This window comes from Electrona antarctica (genome assembly GCF_951216825.1).
Source record: "Electrona antarctica genome assembly, chromosome: 7".
Taxonomy (NCBI): Eukaryota; Metazoa; Chordata; class Actinopteri; order Myctophiformes; family Myctophidae; genus Electrona; species Electrona antarctica.
Window position 1 is genome coordinate 1993358 of NC_136812.1, and position 22837 is coordinate 2016194.

General features: G+C 43.5%; 1 protein-coding gene across 1 annotated transcript in view; it reads right to left on the bottom strand.

The window, feature by feature from the left end:
- Positions 1-470: 470 nt before the first annotated feature.
- The window catches only part of LOC306927328 (uncharacterized protein), a gene marked incomplete at its 5' end in the record, with an annotated part of 56192 nt that continues 33825 nt past the window's right edge, over positions 471-22837 (bottom strand). Inside the window, 3 exons of the mRNA XM_079507039.1 lie at positions 471-585; positions 5318-5459; positions 22483-22617. Of these exons, the coding sequence (XP_079363165.1) occupies positions 561-585; positions 5318-5459; positions 22483-22617 (302 nt within the window). The 3' untranslated portion in view covers positions 471-560. The remainder of the gene's footprint in view (positions 586-5317; positions 5460-22482; positions 22618-22837) is intronic.

Genomic DNA, 22837 nt, shown 5'->3' on the forward strand with positions numbered 1-22837 from the left:
AACCTTTGTCACAAACTGTACATGTAAAGGGCCTTTCATCTGTATGAATCATCATGTGTGCTTTTAGATAATTACGACTGAAAACTTTGCCACAAACTGTGCAAGCATCCTCAGATTCAGAACAGTGTGAAGAGAGGAGCATGTCTTTATTGGTTGGTTGTGATGGTACCCAGTGCTCTATGTAAGCTTGTGTTTTCATGTGTTCAGTCGAGGTACTGGCTAGAGGCTCTGCCTCTGTGTGGTCCTCTTCTTCTTCTTCACGGTCATCTGTGTCAGATTCAGAACAGCGTGAAGAGCGGGGCTGGTCGATAGTTTTGGGGTGTGATGGTACCCAGGACTCTATGTAAGCTTGTGTTTTCATGTGTTCAGCTGAGGTATTGGCTAGAGGCTCTGTCTCTGTGTTTTCATCTTCTTCACTTTTCACTGCTAGAAATGTCAACATTGACCCACCAGCCTCTTCTGGTCCTAGTAGCAGCTCCTCTTGTTCCTCTTTAATCTGTGGAGGTTGTGGTTCCTCCTGGACCAGACTGGAGCTCCTCTCCTCTTCAGGGGGAACCTCTTTACACTCGGGGAGGTGCAGGAAGTCTAGGGGTGGGAGAAACAAAAAAACACAATAATTATATTAGAGATGCCGCGATCCGATCTTATGATCAGTTATTGGGGCGATATCAGCCAAAAAACGTGATCGGGATCGGATCTGACTACGGCGAAAATGATCGATCAAACGCTCCGATCCAAGCACTCCATTCCAGTACTCCTCGTTCCATCCAGCATGCACCAGTAACATACAATGATCATAACAGTGTTGTGCTACTAGCAGGCTATGCTAGCAGGCAGCTAGCTAGCCAGCAGGCAGTACGACTCGAGCGCTGCTCATTTTTTTTAAATGAGGTTGTGTCTGAGCAGAAGTGACCCCAATATATTGTACTGTGACCTGAACCTAATAAATTGCATTTTTAAAAAAAAGAAAAGTGCAAAACTCTCAAAAATACAGACTGACAGCAGAGCATGCCGAAATGCTCATCTTCTTTTAAAAAAGAATCTCCGCAACAGTTTTGGTTGATAAAGATAGCTAGTTCAGCAATGTTTATCAATACTACAGACCATGCTAATATGGCTGCTAAAGTGCTGCAACAAATGCTATAGTGGTACTGGTTACAATGTGGCACATAGACAGACAGTGTCACAGTGCTGTAGGCCACCAAATGGACCTGTAACTCAGTGTGCAAATGGAACCAATTGGACCCTAACCGGTCCATTTGGACACTCTCAGAGTTAAATTGGCATTGCTTTCACAAAAATGTAAATAAAATACAAATAATAACTGGGTTCCCAGAGATAGAAATGGCTTTAAATGGGGGTCAGTAGCCTAATGCACATCAAACTGGGGGTCCTTGTAATTAACATAATCCAAGCCATCCATGAGATATATAGAGGAAATCTATTATTACCATCTGGGCCATCCACGAGAAAAACAAGATTTGATTAAAAAATATATTAAATTCTTTATTGGTACCTTTTTTCGCTTCCGTTGCTAGCCTCCACAGGCCTCGCATTGTAGAAACAGCCTGAGTGGTAATCTGCAGTGCACGTGCACAGTGCATTAGTGGTTTTTCTGCTCAAAAAGTACCATATGTTTGGGACCTTATAAAACATTAAACTGAGCTTGCGCTAACGAAATGAATCGTCTGTGCAAATTGGTACACAGCTAGCCTAGTGAGGCTCGACTACAGATATGGAGGGCTGTCACTTCCGGGTCGGAAGCTATATCAACTAGGCTTGATAGATGGCCCTTAAAAGATAGCCTGAGTCTGGGCTTCAACCCATTTTGGGCGGGAACCCCTTTTGGTGTTTCAAACATGTTATACTTTAGCTATTGAAAAATAGCAGATCTACAAGCTCATACAAGCGCTATTTTTTAAAAATCGTGGAAATGTGGCGAAAATCTTTGAATATATATTCTTTCAGAGCGAACGTTTTTAACACAAATCTTTGCTTCTGGGGGGGGTCCCTGGAACAACATATTTTCAGATGGGGATCAGCGACCAAATACGTATATAATTTTTGGGGTCCTTGACATGAAATATTGAGAACCACTGATACCACTGATTTTCTGAAAACTGTCAGGATTTAGAAGACATTTTCTTTTAAATTTCGACGTCAGGTCTAAATGGGTTAAATGAGCCGTACTGTACTTTGAATGTGTATGAAAGGTGGTATATAAATAACATTGCCTTCCCTACTTAATTGCGTAGCTCAAAGCAAAGTAAAAGCAAAGATCTATGTTTACCCAGGGTGAATGGACTAAGCTCGAGATGCTTGTTTACAGCCAGACCCTGCTCATAGAGCATTTCATGGTAGGGGTTCAATGCCTTGCTCAAGGGCACTTCAGCGGTGGTAATTTGAACGTGCCGGTCCGGGGATTCGAACTGGCGACCTTCCGATAACAAGACCGCTCCGCAAACCGCTCGGCCACCGCTGCCCCTCAGACTGAGTTAACATAATAGTCTATCAATACATATAAGTGTAAATGTCAAAGGACATTCTGTCTATCTACAGTGCCTTTATGAATGAACATACATCAATGTAACCTGACTCCGCCAGATGGGGCAGCAGAGAGTACACTGGGTTCCCCCCACCTGCTCCCATCTGGGAACTCTCAGGCAGACTTGATGCCCGGCCACAAAACGGCCTGGCCAATCAGCAGCAGCTATCCCGCCTCTAGCTGCTGCTGATTGGCCAGGCCGTTTTGTGGCCGGGCATCAAGTCTGCCTGAGAGTTCCCAGATGGGAGCAGGAGGGGGGAACCCAGTGTACTCTCTGCTGCCCCATCTGGCGGAGTCAGGTTAACATCAATGATCATGTTGCCAAAATAAAACGTGCACATTTATTACATTTCCATTCAATAATCTCACGATTGAATGTAAATTAATTTACATATACAATGGAAAAATAAAAGTATTCAATTAAGGTTTCTTTCCATTAAAGCTGCTATAAGCAATACTATGTCAACATTTTAATGACTTTTTTATTTTTTATTTTCTTGGTATTCAGACAGCCAGCAATGGGTAGAACGCTCCCAAAAAAAATGTAGTCTCTGTGACACATCTAGGGACCGCAATCTGCATTCAAAGATTTTCCTAGAAGCTTTGTCATTGGTCGATTTGCCTGTCTGCTTCCTGATTGGTTAGTCACTGCGACCGGGTTTTTTTCGACCAATGACAAAGCTTCTAGGAACATCTTTGAATGCAGATTGCGGCCCCTAGATGTGTCAAAGAGACTACATGCTTTTTGGGAGCGTTCTACCCATTGCTGGCTGTCTGGATACCAAAAAAATAAAAAGGTCATTCATATTTTGACATATTATTGCTAATAGCAGCTTTAATATTAATTGTGTATAGATATATAGCCTAGTCTGTATAATCCCTCATAGGCTACTACTCATTGTTGACAGATGATGAATTCACTGTTCATTCAGTCACTGACTGTACATGTCGACACATTCAGAGATAAAGTGAAATATTTTGGACCTGTACGTCGTCCATAACTCCTATATGCGCTCGCAATCTATTTGAGCGAGGTTTCACGGCGCCCAAACACTGGTTGAGATATACACGCTATCATTTATTGGTTACTTTGATCGTTCAGGCGACGTCACAAGCAACGACCAACGCTCCATACAAGGACAGTTTTTCGCACAATATCGCTGTCGCGTCGGAACGGTCTCTGTGTGGATGAGGTGTAGACTGACCTGAAGACTGTTTCCACTTCCAGTCGTTCCAATCGCAGAACAGCATTGGTTGATTAAAAACAAATAGTCCCTTTCGCTCGCTGGCTGTAGATTGACACGTACGTAATTTAACATTTGGCAGTGGAATGTACCAAATGGACCCGCTCGTTCAGACAAGATGGCTCGGTTCAATATATTTAACATAATTCCTGCTAGTATATCATTTATGAACAGCAACATGAGTTCAGATGAATTTGAAAAGGTTTTCCACCACCATATTAGCGTTAGCGGTCATCATGGATGAAGCCAAATAATTTCCGAACAACAGGATAACTTCAACACTGATTGGCTGTCAGGACGCCATGTGCAGCAAACGCCGCTTCAATTGGCTTTTCCAGCCCGCCGGCTGGCCAATCACAGCGGGGCACCACAAATAAGGTCATACAAGGTATCACCACCGACAGAGACGAACTTATCCAATCCATTTTTGTAATAAAAAGAAAAACTGTTAAAAATATTTAAAAAAAAAGATGACAAACACCAGTGTAATCAGAATAAACAGACTAATTGTGTTCACTTTATTTAGTCATGTGGATATTGTCCGATTATGTCGACTCATATCGCTAATGTAAAAAAAGGTATTCGCTATGATTCACAGATTTTCCCCTGTATATCCTCATAACTCCAGATGTGCATTGTGACCCAAGCATTTTTTCCACAAACGTCAACTAAAGGTTTTCTTCCACTGTATGAGTGACTATTTAGTTGACTTTTGACTACAGCCTTTGCCACATACTGTACACGTAAAGGGTTTTCCCCCTGTATGAGGCCTCATATGTATTTGTAGTTTACTCTGTTGATTAAAGCCCTTACCACAAACCGTACACATAAAGGGCTTTTTATCTATACAAGTGATTTTAGATGACTTTTTCATCTGTATGAGTCATCATGTGTGATTTTAGATACGCGTTACGACTCAAACCTTTGCCACAAACAGTACATGTAAAGGGCTTTTCATCTCTATGAGTCATCATGTGTGATTTTAGATGACTTTTACGATTGCAGCCTTTGCCACAAACTGTACATGTAAAGGGCTTTTCATCTGAATGAGCCATCATGTGTAATTGTAGTTGACTTTTAAGACTCCATTCTTTGCCACAAACTGTACATTGAAAAGGCTTTTCACCTGTATGAGTCCTCATGTGTGTTTTGAGATGAATCCCGTTTAAACAGCCTTTACCACATACTGAACAATAAAAGGGTTTTTCTTCTGTATGAGTCCTAATGTGAGAATTTAGACAACCTTTAGAACTGAAACCTTTGCCACAAACTGTACATGTAAAGGGCTTTTCACCTGTATGAGTCCTCATGTGATAATTTAGAACCCACTTAAATCTGAAACCTTTGCCACAAACTGTACATGTAAAGGGCCTTTCATCTGTATGAATCATCATGTGTGCTTTCAGATAATAACGACTGAAAACTTTGCCACAAACTGTGCAAGCTTCCTCAGATTCAGAACAGTGTGAAGAGAGGAGCATGTAATCATTGGTTGGTTGTGATGGTGGTTGTGAATGTCAACATTGACCCACCAGCCTCTTCTGGTCCTAGTAGCAGCTCCTCTTGTTCCTCTTTAATCTGTGGAGGTTGTGGTTCCTCCTGGACCAGACTGGAGCTCCTCTCCTCTTCAGGGGGGACCTCCTCTTTACACGCAGGGAGGTGCAGGAAGTCTAAGGGAGAAAAACAAATACGAGAGAAAAATAATAAAATGTGACTGCATCTGTCAAAAAGGCCCTCATTTCAACCAGAGTATTTTTTCTGTTTTTTACCGATTATTAAAGTACAGAATGTAAGCATTCATATGATGTATCATTCAATGAAATTGGCAAATATTTGAAGGAGATATGACCATTTTAAATTAGTGTACCATTATACCCAAACCTGAGTAAAGGCCCTTTGAAAATTCACAACATTTTAACACCTAGAGCTTGACAGAAGTGGGTGTGACAATGGGAGGGACAATAGGTACTTAACTCCACCCACAATGACCACCATAACCAACCCCACGTTTTAGCTGTCAACAGTGCAACACTAGAAACAGTAGATCAGACAGACCTGCTTTTACAGTAAAACAGTATAATTTTATGTAACCTTATGTGGCAGGTAACAAGGACAACATTCCCTAAAGGGAAGTATAACCTAGAACTCTGACGTGTTTAAGCCAGTAGAACAAACAATGCAATTTGTAAGGTGCCCCAATAAACCATTTTGTCAGTACAACAATTCAACATATACACTACCTGGTTGTAAATAGCTACAGTACACCATTTGTATGCAGGTCTACTTTCAGCAATCAAAGTCAGACAATTAGTTAATTATTTTTGTATTGAAGTGACACAATCACTGAATCAAAAATAATGACACTCGAAGCTTCATTCTAGGGAAAATAAATGGTAAATCATGCTAGAATTTCTACATGTTAATGGACATGCACGCATGCTGTACTGTAAAATGTGTTGTAGTACTCTGTACTGTACGATCATGTGCTGCTGTACTGTACTGTACTGTAGTAACATTGCTGCTGCAGTGGTCAATGGGTGTGTGTGTGTGTGTGTGTGTGTGCGTACTGAAGCGGACATATATAGGGACACACATTGGCTGTGCATTAGAACAGTTCGGCACCACTAAAAACGTCACAAAAAACAAACAAAAAGCCGAAAGTGACGACGAAAATGACGTTGCACCACTTCAGGAAGTAGCCAGTGGAGGTGTTGCGTATTAAGACATGGTGGAAATGCGTATATCTAATGTGCGGCTGAGCATCTACATGGTAACGCCCCGCCTGCCTCTGATTGGCCCGCCGACACTGCCCGCCCTGACTGTCCACTGAGGTGGATATAGCTCAAGCCCCCAGTAAGGCTATCCAACGTTGAAGATGCCACTACCTACTGGCGAAATGTGGAATTGCAGCACTTAATGGAAGTGGACGGACGCTCATGATGTCACGTGAAAAGCCCGGACCTCAAAATTGGGGTCCGGGGCTGGGCTAGGCTAAACTTCCGCTCGCTCGAGCCATTGAGTTATAATTATACTTCCGGCAGTCTTCCGGGTGCTTCAAAACGCCACTGAGCAACTTCCACTGAAATGAATAGCGGGGGGCTAACGCTCCAGTTCGGTCTCTATCCTGTATAGCTCTATGATATAGCTATGCTGGATAGTCTGATCTCTGCTGCGAGGTGGTGGAAAATAATACAAGTATACGGTATCGGTATGATTAAGAGAACTGCCTCTGCCTGTAACTTGTACGTTTTATTTTTGTAGAAGAGGCAAACTAATAATGTTTATGCCGTTTGCTTTAATTGAACGTGAAACATTATTGTACTGTAAAAAGGGTCTCTTTTCCCTTCACCTTTATCCTTTTTAGTATAATTAGTTAGTCGTCTCCACCAGGCCGAAGGCATGGGGAGAGAGTATGTTTTGCACTCCGTCCGTGTGTCCGTCCGTCCGTCCGTCCGTCTGTGATCAGCTAATCTCCGGCACCGTTAACCCGGTCGATGCCAAATTTTGCACACACACTCCCTGGATCGGTACACATGCTCTCCATAGTCATGTGATCAAGACCGGTTTGTTTGATTTCTCCTAATCCACCCTCATTGGCTACGATTGGCTTCTAAACTTTTCAGGAGTAGCCCGCTTTGTACCCGTTTTGTACAAATCTACTACTCAACGCAGCGTCCGATTGTGGAGAAACTCTGCATGCATATTCCCACTAGGCTTTGGAAGAAATGCCACTTGACAGTTTTCAAATCAGCCTCATGGTGGCGCTACAACAGGCCAAGCCACGTCACACACACACACACGCATGTACGCACACGCACGCACACGTTTATATTGCTCCTAAACATTTTGCCAAACATCACACTCACACTCCTATACTCCTGGTGGAGACCTGTGCCCAGAAGGGCACTTTTTCTAGTTTACTATAATTAGATTAATACACGATAATCAACACTAACACTTTAATCAAATCATAGTACATCGTACACGTGTGTTCAATCAATTATTCAATCAAAGCAAACGGGATAAACAATATTAGTTTGCCTCTTCTACAAAAATAAAACGTTAGTTACAAGGCTGCATTCTGTCACGCGTGCCAAGCTGTCATTCTCTTGTATTATTTTCCCACCACGGAGTAACCTCGCATCTCGGAGGACAGTCGATACGGGCAGTGTCGGTAGGAAATACAGTAAAGGCTCATACAGAGTCTGGATTTTCGGTGGTGAGGTGACCACCACTCCAGTGGTGAGCTGACCACCGGAGCTGAAATAACGTTGAGCGGTGGTGAGTAAAAACAGAGAGAAGGGCTGGAGCGGCGGCGGTGGTTTGCTCTTCACCGCGGCTCGTGACGACATGTAGTTCCGTGGTCACCTCACCACCGAAAATCCAGACTATGTATGAGCCTTTAGGCTGCAGAAAGAATGCGTGTGCAAGGAGACCCTGGTCCGACGCTCGTCCGGACTGCATAGTGGCTGTCAATTAGTAGCAGGGTCTGGATGATAAATGATCATTGCGATTTCAAAAGGGCTTTGCACTACTGTGCAGTGCTCGGATGTTAATAATAATAATAATAATAATAATAATAATAATACATTACATATGCAGGGGTTGACACTAACACCTGCCCGACTGCCCAGGGCAGGTCAATAAAATGGTCGGGCAAGTAGAGGCGGGATCAAGGCATACACAGTGCTGCCTTGATCCCGCCTCTAGCTGCCGCTGATTGGTCAGGCCGTTTTGTGCCCGGGCATCAAGTCTGCCTGAGAGTTCCCAGATGGGAGCAGGAGGGGGGAACCCAGTGTACTCTCTGCTGCCCCATCTGGCGGAGTCAGGTTAGTCCCTTGGCATATATTTTTCAAGTGGGGGTCCGCGGGCTGATCAGTGTCAATTTGGGGGTCCTTGACATGAAAAAGTTTGGGAACCACTAGTGTAGCCTATAAATGTTCAGCCCGGCCCGTGAAATGTTTGAAACAAACTGGGCCAGGGCCGGCTGAAAGGATCTCTAGCTCCGATGCCTCTCCAGTAGTGAGGGGTGTCCTCCCAATGGAAGAACAATAATGAAGAGAGCTACGTCATGTTAATAATCAGGCACCGTTATCGAAATCAAAGTATTGAACCTGTATAGATATTAAGATTTGTAACGATGCCCAGACACACACACACACACACACACACACACACACACACACACACACACACACACACACACACACACACACACACACACACACACACACACACACACACACACACACACACACAGCAAGAAAGCTGCCTCTTTTCTTCTTTTACCTTTTATTTGGTTCTCATTCATTGCTGAACTGTCCGTCTGGCAGGATGACCTCAGTTTGAAGAGACTGCAGGGTCTGGATATCCTGATTGACAGTCGATGTGCAGTGGCCTCTCGTCCTGTTGGGATAGCAGGACAGGAACAAAAACATGTCAAACAGCGTTGTTTTTGGCGGCACATTTTGATTTTAGTTTTAGTCGTAGTCTCTTCAATAGTTTATTTAGTTTCAGTCACATTTTAGTCACCTGGAATGTTTTAGTGACTAAATCTACAGTTGATTTAGTCGACTAAAAATGTGTTTTGGCAAGCCTTGATGGCTGATTTTACACTTGCTGAATGCGACGCGTTGTGAGCTTGTAGATCGGTTATTTTCAGCATGCAAGCAAGTGTAAAATGACTTACTGGATCTCTTGTCCACTAGTCCCTTCCTAACATTTTAGTCTAGTTTTTATTTGTTGACAAAATTGTCAATACATTCAGTCTTAGTTTAAGTCATCATAGCTTAGTTTTCATTTAGTTTCCATTTTGTTTCCGTCAGTGAAAAAAGGTAGTCGATGAGCAGTTTTCGTCTTAGTTTTAGTCGACAAAATCAACACTGATGTCAAACCCAAACTTTACATCAGATTATTCACAGACTAGCCATGCCAGCAGTGCTGCCAGGTCTGCTATTATTATAAGTGAATCTGCAAAGTTGGGGTTCATAAAAATCAACCGTAGACATGTTATTTTTCCAAGTGCTTGGAGTTTGGAAGCAATCGTTTTTATTAAACGGGTCGTGCTGCTGCCTTATGCATTATGTACAAATTCCAAACAGGTGGGACGCAGGGCTGTTCATAGCCCCTTTCGGGACCCTCGGTTATCTTTTCTGAATTTTGGACGGCGGTACCCTAGGGTCCCTTGTAGGTTTTTCCACCCTCCATAGGACGCAGATTTACCTACTGTCCGTTCACGGAGACCTGTGTGGTCGCTTGAGTGTTGGTGAGTTGTTTCAAAGATGCAGCTTTAGGAGACCGCGGAAACGTGTGCGAAACGGCGCTAATAGGCGTTGCCGTTAAGTATTTTTAATCTTTTTTTTTAATTTTGCTTCGCTGAACTTCTCTCCTCTCCTCTCTCTTCCTTGACTTCCCATTGTACCGCCTCCCGAGCGGCGACTGGCTAGCTGCACGTCCTAGTTACGGCCTCTGATTGGCCGACCGCGTACATGCAGGATGTTTATAATGCTGTTGTCTCGTGGGAGGCGGGACATGGGAAGTGAGGAAGAGAATTTCAGCGAAGCAAAACTTAAAAAAAAAGATTAAAAATACTTAACGCCGATTAGCTCCGTTTCCGCAGTCTTCTAAAGCTGTTGTATGCATCTTTGAAACATCTCACCAACACTCAAGCGACTGGGCAGGTCTCCGTGAACAGACAGTAGGTAAATCTGCGTCCTATGGAGGGTGAAAAACCTACGAGGGACCCTAGGGTACCGCCGTCCAAAATTCAGAAAAGGTAACCGAGGGTCCCGAAAGGTGCTGTTCAATGACTTCGACGAGCGCTTCCAAACTCCAAAAGAATTTGCACAGAATTTCTTGACAGAAAGTAGCAACATGTCTACGGTGGATTTTTATGAAACAAACGCATTGCAGTTTGAAAGAGGATGAATCAAGCTTTCCCTACAGCTGCAAGTTTGATGAGTTTAACGTTGTTTAATACAAGCAGATCGCAAACGTAAATTGGATGAATGAGGAGTCAATGGAGAGTATTGCAACTCTAGATTCAACAAAAATCTAGAGTTGCAAACTGCGGCTAGGACCAGAGCTACTTCTACTTTAGCCTCGGAAACCCAGACGTTTTTATTTCCAGGGAGAACAAAAAAGTCTGGGTCCCACTCCGAGTCCACTTCAATTTGGCATAGAGTAGCGCAAACGTTGATCACTCTCTGTTGATTTCTGATCGTCTGCACCTTTGTTAAAGGACCACTTCACCACTTTTCAACATCTCTTCATATAATTGGTCCTAACTAATGTCCATGATAAAACACCACCATTCTTTTCTGCTCGGTCTGTGTCTCATAGGAGGGCTGTGGGCAGTTCAGACATCCGCCCACCAGTGACATCATCGTTAGGCAGATTTTTTTTTAAACAAGATTTGTTTTAAAATATATATAGATTGTTATTATCATGAGAACGATGGCTTCAATTTTTGCATTGCAACTTTTCAGGAAAAGAAAGCCTGTCGTTTCTATTGGCTTGGAATCCCCATCGATGATGTCACTGGTGGACGGGTTTCTGAACTGCCCACAACCCTCCTATGAGACACAGATTGAGTCGGAAACAATTGCGGTATTTTATCATGATCATTAGTGAGGACCAATTATAGGAAGAGAAGTTGAAAAGTGGTGAAGTGGTCCTTTAAATTGACGCACACCCGTACACACACACACTCCTCTCTCTCTCTGTCGCTCTAATTAATTAGTCTCATGTCCAGCAGCTGCGCACAGTTTCTGCCGGCGGATCCTGCCGGGAGCTGCCTATACACTGACACCACATAAGACAGGAACGCCCAAAAACGTCACATCCGGTTTTAGCCTGGGGTAAGAATTTTCTATGGCTGCCAATGCAACTTGGTCCAATCCTTAATCACATACGGACAAACATCTATGCCGATGCTATCTAACTTGCGGAGGTAGCGTGCCTTGTCCACGGGCAACAGATCTTTCAACGTATGGCATTGCAAATACGTTTGATAATCGCTACTCTGCTCAATATTGTTTTGAAAATGCCGCAAATTGCATTGCAGTGAGCGAGCGCAAATCACAACTTCCCCAGGGGGTGGGCGGAGTCACAGTTTGAGGCGCTGATTACGCGCAGTGGTGTCAGTGTATGCCATAGAAAGCATTAGTGAGTTCCAGGCTACTTCTTCATCTCCAGGTTAGTTTTGTAGCATTTGTTTTTAACCCATTTTGACCTGAGATCAGATTCTAAAAATGTCTTCTACATCCTGACAGTTTTCTGAAAAAGCTATGTTTCTATGTCAGTCGTTCTTCGATTTTTCAAAAAATAGCAGATCTACAAGCTCGTAGCGCGCCACTCGGTGGCGCGCTATGAGCTTGTAGATCTGCTATTTTCCAATAGCTAAAGCATAACATAATGCTAACACCAAAAGGGGCTCCCACCCAAAATAGGTTAATTGTTTTGTATTGTGTAATGAAAACAATGTAAATATTTATTTAGTTAAAACTGGCACAGTTATAGATTTCATATAGCAGAAATAATATGAAATATGTAGAGCATTCTGCTAGCTTTAATTATAATAATCATTTCTTCTTCTGTTTTCTACATGAATATAACCACATTATGACCAACCCATAAAAAAAAAAAATGGTAGTTAAATGCTGCAATTTGTAAGAATGACAAAATATGACTCCTAACGTCGTCAGCAAGGCAAATTACTTCTTGGTTAGAGTGGGTGACAATGTTATCACATGTAAAGATGAAATTACCTACCTAGGTTCCATCCTGGAGGCTAATCTTTCCGGTGATAAAATGGCCACCAACGTAATCAAAAAAGTCAACCAAAGAACAAGATTCCTTTACAGGACCTCCTCACTGGTCAACAAAAACACCTTGAAGACCTTAACAGGAGCCCTCGTACAAGGTTTATTTGACTATGCATGCACCTCCTGGTACCACAGCACCTCAAAGGCCCTTAAAACTAGGCTCCAGACTTACTACTTGGCCTCACCCCCCGAACCCACCTCACCCCTGCCCACTTTACAGGCTGGAATGGCTTAGGGTCGACAACAGAGTACAGCATCTTGCAATGGGTCTGGTCCACAAGATTCGATACACCACCAAGATAGTAGATACCCATGTACCTGTCTAGATACTTCCTTAATGTTAACGAAGTCCACACCCACAACACCAGAGGGAGTGCAACGAACCATGTACAACCCAGATTCGGCACAAACAAGGGACTAAATTATTTTCGCTCCTATGCCACCAAAATGTGGAACGCCCTACCAACAGTCATTAAGACATGCAAATCCCTTGACTCCTTCAAAACCGCTCTCAAAGGGCACCTACGGACGGCTGCAATTCGAAACTGGCCCCCCGTAAAATCTGAATCCCCCCCCCCACCCCTTTTTCCCCCTCACTGTATATGATTCTTTTCCTTTTCACCTCCTTTATGATGAATTCCTGATCTGTTCTTTGACTATATAGAAGTGTCTATTTGAAATCAATTGAGCTATCAATAACAGCTCACTTGATCTCTTAGCTCCTCCCTTCATTTTTGAAAAAGCTCTTCCAACCCTATATAGGGTGATCAGTTTCAGACACACTCTGGGTAGCGGTCTGACTCTGCATTTGCTTGTAAAGCTGCACTTTGGTTCACAGTAAGTGAAAACATACTCTGAACTTTGATCTACATTTCCTTCCTTTATTTGTACTATCTGTTTGTCTTAAGTCTGTGTTTTTATACTCTGAGCCAATTTCACTGTTTACATTCAGAAGCTCAGTTGGAACACTATCAGATTGTATTTCTGAATCTGAACAAAGAGACTAGGACTAATTGAAATCAATTGAGCTATCAATAACAGCTCACTTGATCTCTTAGCTCCTCCCTTCATTTTTGAAAAAGCTCTTCCAACCCTATATAGGGTGATCAGTTTCAGACACACTCTGGGTAGCGGTCTGACTCTGCATTTGCTTGTAAAGCTGCACTTTGGTTCACAGTAAGTGAAAACATACTCTGAACTTTGATCTACATTTCCTTCCTTTATTTGTACTATCTGTTTGTCTTAAGTCTGTGTTTTTATACTCTGAGCCAATTTCACTGTTTACATTCAGAAGCTCAGTTGGAACACTATCAGATTGTATTTCTGAATCTGAACAAAGAGACTAGGACTAATTGAAATCAATTGAGCTATCAATAACAGCTCACTTGATCTCTTAGCTCCTCCCTTAATTTTTGAAAAAGCTCTTCCAACCCTATATAGGGTGATCAGTTTCAGACACACTCTGGGTAGCGGTCTGACTCTGCATTTGCTTGTAAAGCTGCACTTTGGTTCACAGTAAGTGAAAACATACTCCGAACCTTTTCTCTACATTTCCTTCCTTTACACTTCTGAGCTGTCTTAGCTCCTTTCCTTTCCCCCGTCTAACCACACTAGACCCTGACTCATGGCTGGCTGAATCTCGATATTTATCGAACAAATCACACAGGCTGACTAATATAGCCTAGTGTCCAATCCAAAGACCCGGACATCCAGACACATCCAGCGAAGGAGGCCGTCTCCTAGGGTTTTGTATCAACTTACTTCCTACTTCCTATTATTACTATTATTATGTTATAATTATTAGTTGTACTTTATTATTATTATTACTTTATTATTATTATCTCTTATATCTGTTTATAATGTGCTTTCCCACCGTCCCTATACTGTCCTCCTCTTGTCGCCCTAGACACTACCTTTCCCGTCACAGAGATCCCTCAAATCTCATCTATCCAGCTCGTTCACCCAGTCACCACATTGTGGTGGAGGGAGGCCTCTGGAACTGCCACGCAGCTACCAAGAAGAAAATGCCGGAATTCATTTCAGGCCACGCCTCCCTCAAGTCTCTGCATTTCCTTGCTCTGACTGAAACCTGGATTACACCAGATAACACTGCTACCCCCGCCGCCCTCTCTGTTTCACACAAGTTCACCCACACCCCTCGCCCAACAGGTGCAGGGGGGGGTACAGGACTACTAATGTCCCCCAAATGGAATTTCCGTGTCTTAAATCTCTCTCACCTTTCTCTGTCCACATGTGAATTTCATGCTATCTCAATATCACAACCAGTCCCCCTAACCCTCATTGTGCTCTATCGCCCCCCAGGAACCCTTGGGAACTTCCTGGAAGAACTAGATTCTCTGATCAGCTCCTTTCCGGAGAATGGCACCCCTCTGATCCTACTGGGTGATTTCAACCTACCTACAGCAGAGAAGTATCTTCCCGTTACATCCCTTCTGGCCTCATTTGACCTCTCCCTATCTCCCTCCCCTCCCACTCACAAGGCTGGTAATGTTTTGGACCTTGTGTTCTCCAGAGCCTGCTCTCCCTCTACACTCTCTGTTACCCCCTTAATCAGGTCTGACCACCACTTCATAACCTTCTCCCTCTCTCTCTCCACCCTCCCGCCCAAACCTACTAACCCTCCGAACACCACCACCCGATGCAATCTCAAGTCCCTAAACCCCTCCTCCCTCTCATCCTCTATTCTCTCCTCTCTACCCTCCCTGGAGTCCTTCCTCTCTCTCTCACCTAACACTGCAACCTCATCCTTCCTCTCCTCTATCTCATCGGCATTCGACCAACACTGCCCGCTCTCATCCAGGCCAGCTCGCTCATGTCCACCGGCTCCCTGGTTATCTGAAACTCTCAGATCTGAACGAACACCTCTAAGGGCAGCCGAAAGAAGGTGGCACAAGACAAAGCTACCTGATGACCTTTCCCACTTTCACTCACTCCTCTCTGCCTTCTCCCTCTCACTAACCACTGCTAAAACCTCTTTCTACCACACCAAAATCCAATCCTGTACTTCTAACCCAAGGAAACTCTTCTCCACTTTCTCCTCCCTCCTTAAGCCCCCTCCCCCCACTCAACCTGCATCCCTCACTGCTGATGTTTTTGTCAACTACTTTGAGAAGAAGGTTGACGATATCAGCAGCTCCTTTCCCCCCCTCCCCCATAAAGTGGCATCTGACTCAACCAACACTAACCCCAACTTACCATGCATGTCTTCTTTCTCTCCTCTTTCCCCAGACGAGGTCCTACAACTAGTGACATCCACTAGACCTACCACCTGTCCTCTCGACCCTGTCCCGTCTCCAATCTTCCAGACCATCGCACCTGATCTGCTCCCCTTCATCACCTCCATCATCAACACCTCAGTAACCTCAGGCTGCTTCCCATCTGCCCTCAAGTCAGCCAGAGTAACTCCACTCCTCAAAAAACCAACCCTTGACCCCTCAGATGTCAAGAACTACAGACCGGTATCACTCCTTTCATTTCTGTCTAAAAGCATTGAACGTGTTGTCTCCAACCAGCTCTCTCTCCATCTCTCACAGAACAACCTGCTGGATCCCAACCAATCAGGATTCAAGAAGGCACACTCCACAGAAACTGCCCTGCTGGCAGTCACAGAAGCACTACATGCTGCCCAGGCTGCTTCCCACTCTGCTGTCCTGATTCTCCTAGACCTATCGGCGGCATTTGACACAGTGAACCACCAGCTGCTCCTAGACACCCTAGCGGATCTAGGCATCGGCGGGACAGCACTAAAGTGGTTCTCTTCCTATCTCACCGACCGGACCTACCAGGTTTCCTGGAAAGGTCTGCTATCATCCCCCCGAACCCTCCAAACTGGGGTCCCACAGGGATCTGTACTTGGTCCGCTCCTTTTCTCACTGTACACCAAATCCCTTGGCACTATCATCTCTGCTCACAATATATCCTATCACTGCTATGCCGATGACACACAACTGTTTCTATCCTTCCCCCCCTCTGCCACTCAGGTGGAAGAGCGCATCACTGCATGCCTGGCTGACATCTCACAGTGGATGTCCTCCAACCACCTCAAGCTGAACCCAGACAAGACTGAGCTTCTCTTCTTCCCAGCTAAGTCCTGCCCTATGCGGGAGCTAACTATTTCCGTAGACAACGCCCTGGTAACGTCTGTCCCAACAGCCAGGAACCTTGGTGTTGTCCTGGACAGTCAGCTCTCGTTTAAAACTCACATCACAGCTGTCACTCGATCCTGTAGGTTCACACTCTATAACATACTACGAATTAGACCGTTCCTCACCCAGGAATCAGCCCAGCTCCTAATCCAGACAACAGTCTTGTCAAAACTTGACTATTGTAATTCGCTCCTTACTGGCCTACCGGCATGTGCACTTAAGCCTCTCCAACTGATCCAAAACGCCGCAGCTCGTCTGGTCTTCAACCAGCCAAAATTCTCACATGTCTCCCCCCTGCTCCGCTCCCTGCACTGGCTCCCAGTCGCTGCCCGCACAGAATACAAAACTCTGATGCTGGCATTCAAAGCAACCAAAGGTATGGCTCCCCCATATCTTGCAAGCATGATTGAACCCTACAAACCCTCCCGCGCACTCAGATCAGCCAACGCAGGAAAGCTGGAAGTACCCTCACTAAAAACGCCGGGACAACGCTCCACACGTCCCAAACTCTTCTCCCTTCTGGCCCCAAAACTGTGGAATGCACTCCCCGTTGCAATCAGAACTGCAGCATCACTCCCAATCTTCCGCCGTAGTCTGAAGACCCACCTTTTCAGACTCCATCATGGCCCATAGCACTTATCCTACCCCCTTAGATAGCACTTTTTAGACTTAGATAGCATTTGAAACAGACTTATAGCATGTCATGTAGACAGCACAATAATTGCATTGTATGTAGTCATAGCACATCATAGTACATATGTATAGCATAGTATAGTATATATGTATATTTAATATGTATAGTGTCATTATATAGATATGTTCTAGTTACGTTCTTAGCTTACGCATGTTTCTTGATAAATGCATTTTATATATGTGATGTATTCCCATACTTTTGTTCTTGCCTAATGTAAGTCGCTCTGGATTAAGAGCGTCTGCTAAATGCCTAAATTGTAAAATTGTACGTCTCTAAATGTTTTGATGAATTGAACAAGGTGGACCCTCTTGTAAACAAGTGTAATGCTTAATTGGGTCGTCCACTCACAGTTAACAGTCTTTGTATTGAGTTTGTGCTTGAAATGTACTGTAATTCTGCAAACTGTTAATAAATATTTCCATCAATCAATCAAAAAGTGGGACTCATAAAATGTCAATGGGACCGTCAGGTTACCCATCTAAAAGACCACCCCTGGGTGCCGGGACCCATTACATTGATAAACCAATATACAGATGACATCACTGGATCAGCTATTCAGCAAAGCAAAGCAAAGTTACTATATTTACCCAGGGTAACTGGACTAAGCATCAGATATTTGTTTACAGCCAGGCCCTGCTCATAGAACATTTCATGGTAGTGGTTCAATGCCTTGCTCATGGGCACTTCAGCGGTGGTAATTTTAACGTGCCGGTCCGGGGATACGAACTGGCGACCTTCCGATATCAAGACCGCTCCGCAAACCGTTCGACCACCGCTGCCACAAACGTTCCCCATCACACAACTATTTGGGGACCCCTGTAAGTTAACTCTCGGTCCGGTCCCGGACCCCCCAGAGATGTTATCAATAACAACAACAGTCAACAGTAGTCCTATATTATAAGGAATAAAACACAGCCAACATTGGATGTGGCTTGACCTCCATCCACAGACCTTCTGACTTATTGAAACATTAACGTTCATGTAGTAGATCTGCTGTAACAGACTCCATTTGACGTTTTTTACTGTTTATTAGGAGAGGGTTTTCAAGCCGATCTGTTCCGTCAGCATTGATTGATTGATTGAAAAATGTATTAACAGTTTGCAGAATTACAGTACATTTCAAGCACAAACTCAATACAAAGGCTGTTAAAGCTGTTAAAGCAGCAATAAGCAACACTATTCCGGTCGAGCACATACGTTTACCATCAGTAGCTCTTTAGAAATACATTTTACTTTTGGGTTCGATACTGTGAAAAGGGGTTTTCGCCACTGCTTCTGGACCCATTTCTCCCTAGCCTCAGGGAAACCAGAGGCTAAACGGGGCTGTTGATTCACTACTAGGCCGAGAGGCCTGAAAGATGCATATAGCCCGATGTTAGCCACCGTGACACGATAGTAATGTCGTACAAATACAATTATGATAGTGTTACGGTATGCAACAAAGACGCTTACCTGAAAGACTACGGACGTTTTGCGTCTTGCAAGTTCACCTCGGCCCGGCCGGGAGTAGCTACATCCGACCGACCAGTGTTTATTTAGCGAATCTAAGATAGCGAATATAAGACTTCCGGTGGACGATCTCTTCAAAATAAGAGCACACTCTAGAGTAGGCTGAACTGAATGAATCAATTGAAAAACGGTTTTTATTTGCACACTAAAACACATCTAAACGATTAAAACACAGTTAAACGATGCTCTACAACACACATTATGTTTCTTTGTAAAAACATAAAATAAATAATAACTTTAAAATATGTCTATGTGGATAAATGCTGTTCACTGGAGTGCAAGGCCTTTACAAATTGGACGCGTAAAAAAACTTTGAGACGACACGTTGTGAATGTGATGCGATGCGTTGTGAGCTTGTAGTCTAGATCTATTAAATTGTGCTTTTAAAATAGCATAATTTGGGGGGGGGGGGGGGGGGGGGGTTATTGTATTATGCAGTATTCAGATTATTGTATATTGGCTAGATTATTGTATTATGCAGTATTCAGGGATGTGCAGAGCTCACAACTTGTAGATCAGCTATTTTCACGGCACACCCCAGCACTCTTTAGCCAGTGGAGATGCAGGTGTAAAGACATCAAACAAAATGTTTGGTCAAACCATATGGGTTTCCATTGGAAATGTATTGGAGCGGCCATTAAACACAGACACAAGACAGGTGTCTTGAATGTGTGAGCGCAGCCCAGTAAGGGCACCCCCTCCTGGTGATGTGGCCATCTTGGAAACTAAAACACAATATAAACAATGGGAGAGCGGTGGGGCCTAGAAAGGCCCTTATTGTAGCCTACACAATTATAAAAGACAGGGGAAATATTAATTGTCTATCCTACTGAAACCGAACCATGAGGCTGACTGTGCTATGGTTTTGTTCGCTCCCATTTCATCAACTGATTGTAAACACATCTCTCTCTCTCTCTCTCTCTCTCTCTCTCTCGCCCCGTTATAACATTTAGCCTACATATATTTATTTGCCATTTCATTGTTTTGTCAGCCGTTTCGACCGAAAATCAACCGATAATATTGTGCCGATCTTATCTAGCCGATCGGCTCGTCTGGAGCCTACTGGCTGCGATTGGTGTTGATGACACGTTAACCGATCTTATCGGTCTATTCAGGTCTACTGGACATGCTGGGAGCCTACTGAAAATGATAAGCCTCCTCATACCCACCCCTAAACTTAACCGCAAGCATGTCGCAGCGCGGTCCTAATATTAACGCATGTTCGCCAACCTTAATCCTGTCAGGTTTTTTGATCAGTCGGCAGGCATGCCCATACTCGTCGAAAACAATCGTACTGATCCGAACTGATAACTGCGGTCTTGTCCATTGATAACAGTCGAAGCGGGTGGTTTTGAGGTCTCCTCCATCTGCTGTCAGTAGCCCAGCCAACATTATGAACGAAATGCTGCACAGATTTAAATTGATGGGGAAATAGCCTAGTCCCCTCTGTCGGGATATTTATGGGTGTGCGAGATTTGTACTCATAATGGGAGTAAAATATATATTGGGTCAAATTGATTGATCAAACTGTGGGTCTCCACATTCCATTCTGCATGCAAACCCTAGAAGTGGGGGTTTTGCGACCTCTTCCTGTTGTAAGAGAGGCCATTTATGACACCTCCCAGAGGAGTGTCAACTAACAAAGTAGGACATGTTAATGCAGGATGAAGTAACTATATTTAATTCCTTTCAATTGTTTAATGTGTTCTAATAACCCATCATATGTCGGGTGGGTAAGAAGCCCAAATAATAATACCTGTAATGAACGTATATTCTGTCCTTTTCTCCCTCTTTCATCCTCTTAATGAAGATTTAAAACCACTTTGTGGTACCATTGGTACTACCACTGAACTAATCTGAAAAACATCAAGGAGCTAAATTGTATCTGATCTGAAGGTTCTAGAAGGGCCGATCTAATGCAGTAAAGCGTGTTACCAGTAATAGCTAAAACTTCTACCGAGCATAGCAAGAGACAGCAAATAGCAAAGTGCAAAGTCACATGCAGTGTTGTAATACTTACTTATTGTAACGGGGAAGAGTGAACAGAACGTGTGTATGATTGTTGTATGTGTTTATGATTAATAATGAATTAATAAAAACCCTATAAAAAGCACGTTTGAGTTCATCAAAGATAAGCGATTATTGTAACTGTAATTTAGTCAACTGTGCGTGTTAGTCTCTAACAATCTGCTTGTAACCTTGAGGCCGGTCGGGGCCTGGCCCATCTCGCCAAATAACCGAACACCCTCTCTGTACCAAAAGCAATTGGAGGGGACTGGACTTGCTGCGTGTTGAAAAGCCAGTTGGTAGACTACTTTTTATTTCTGCGGGGCAGGCGGGTCGTTGATTAATATATTGTTTTGCGGGGCGGGTTGGCTCCCGTGGCGGGACGGTCGCCACTAACGAAAAGTGTTGGACATACAAGGTTTCAACCCGACAGAGACAAACTTATCCAATCCATTTGTTGAAGAAAATATACAAAAGATGACAAACACCAGTGTAATATGAACAGACATTAATTGTGTTCACTTTATTTAGTCATGTGGATATTGTCAGATTATGCCGACTCAGATCGCTTATGTGAAAAAAGTATTTTCTACTGTTCACAGCTTTTCCCCTGTATGAATCCTCATAACTTCAGTGCATTGTGACCCATTTTTTCCACAAACTTCAACTAAAGGTTTTCATCCCCTGCATGAGTTCTTATGTGACTTTTTAGTTGACTACAGCCTTTGCCACATACTGTACATACTTGTATGAGTCCTTGTATGCTTTTTTAGATCACCCTGATTAGTACAGCCCCTACCACAAACTGTAGACGTAAACGGCTTTTCGCCTGTATGAGTCATCATGTGTAATTTTAGTTGACCTTTAAGTCTCCAACCTTTGCCACAAACTGTACATGTAAAGGGTTTTTCCCCTGTATGAGTCCTCATATGTGTTTGTAGTCTACTCGGATAAGTACAGGCCATACCACAAACTGTACACGTAAAGGGCTTTTCACCTGTATGAGTTCTCATGTGTGTTTTTAGATGAATCCCGTTTAAACAGCCTTTACCATATACTGTACAATGTAAGGGTTTTTCTTCTGTGTGCGTCCTCATGTGAGCATGCATGTGAGCATTAGTAATGAAACGTTTGCCACAAACTGTACATGTAAAGGGCTTTTCACCTGTATGAATCGTCATGTGATAATTTAGTCCAGGTTTACTAGTGCAACCTTTGCCACAGACTTTACATGTAAAGGGCTTTTCACCTGTATGAGTCATCATGTGAGTATTTAGATAACCTTTATAGAAACCTTTGCCACAAACTGTACACAAATTCTCAGATTCAAAACAGTGTGAAGAGAGAAGCAGGTCAATATCCATTGGTTGTGATGGTATACAGTGCTGTATGTAAGCTTGTGTTTTCATGTGTTCAGCTGAGGTACTGGCAAGAGTCTCTGTGTTTTCATCTTCTTCACTTTTCACGGCTAGAAATGTCAACATTGACCCACCAGCCTCTTCTGGTCCTAGTAGTAGCTCCTCTTGTTCCTCTTTAATCTGCGGAGGTTGTGGTTCCTCCTGGACCAGACTGGAGCTCCTCTCCTCTTCAGGGGAAACGTCTTTACACACAGGGAGGTGCAGGAAGTCTAGAGGAGAAATAAATAAAACAAAAAGAAAAACATGAGAAAAATAATTAAATGTTTTAAGTTTATTATTGTCCATGCATGCAGTATAGTGTTACCTCTGTTTTAATTTAATGCAGATCTTATCTTAAAATTGGAATTTAATAATTTGATGATTAATTGACTGCCACCTGTGATTCTGTGAGTCTACTGTTCCTCACCGCTGCCTGTAGCAGCGGGATCT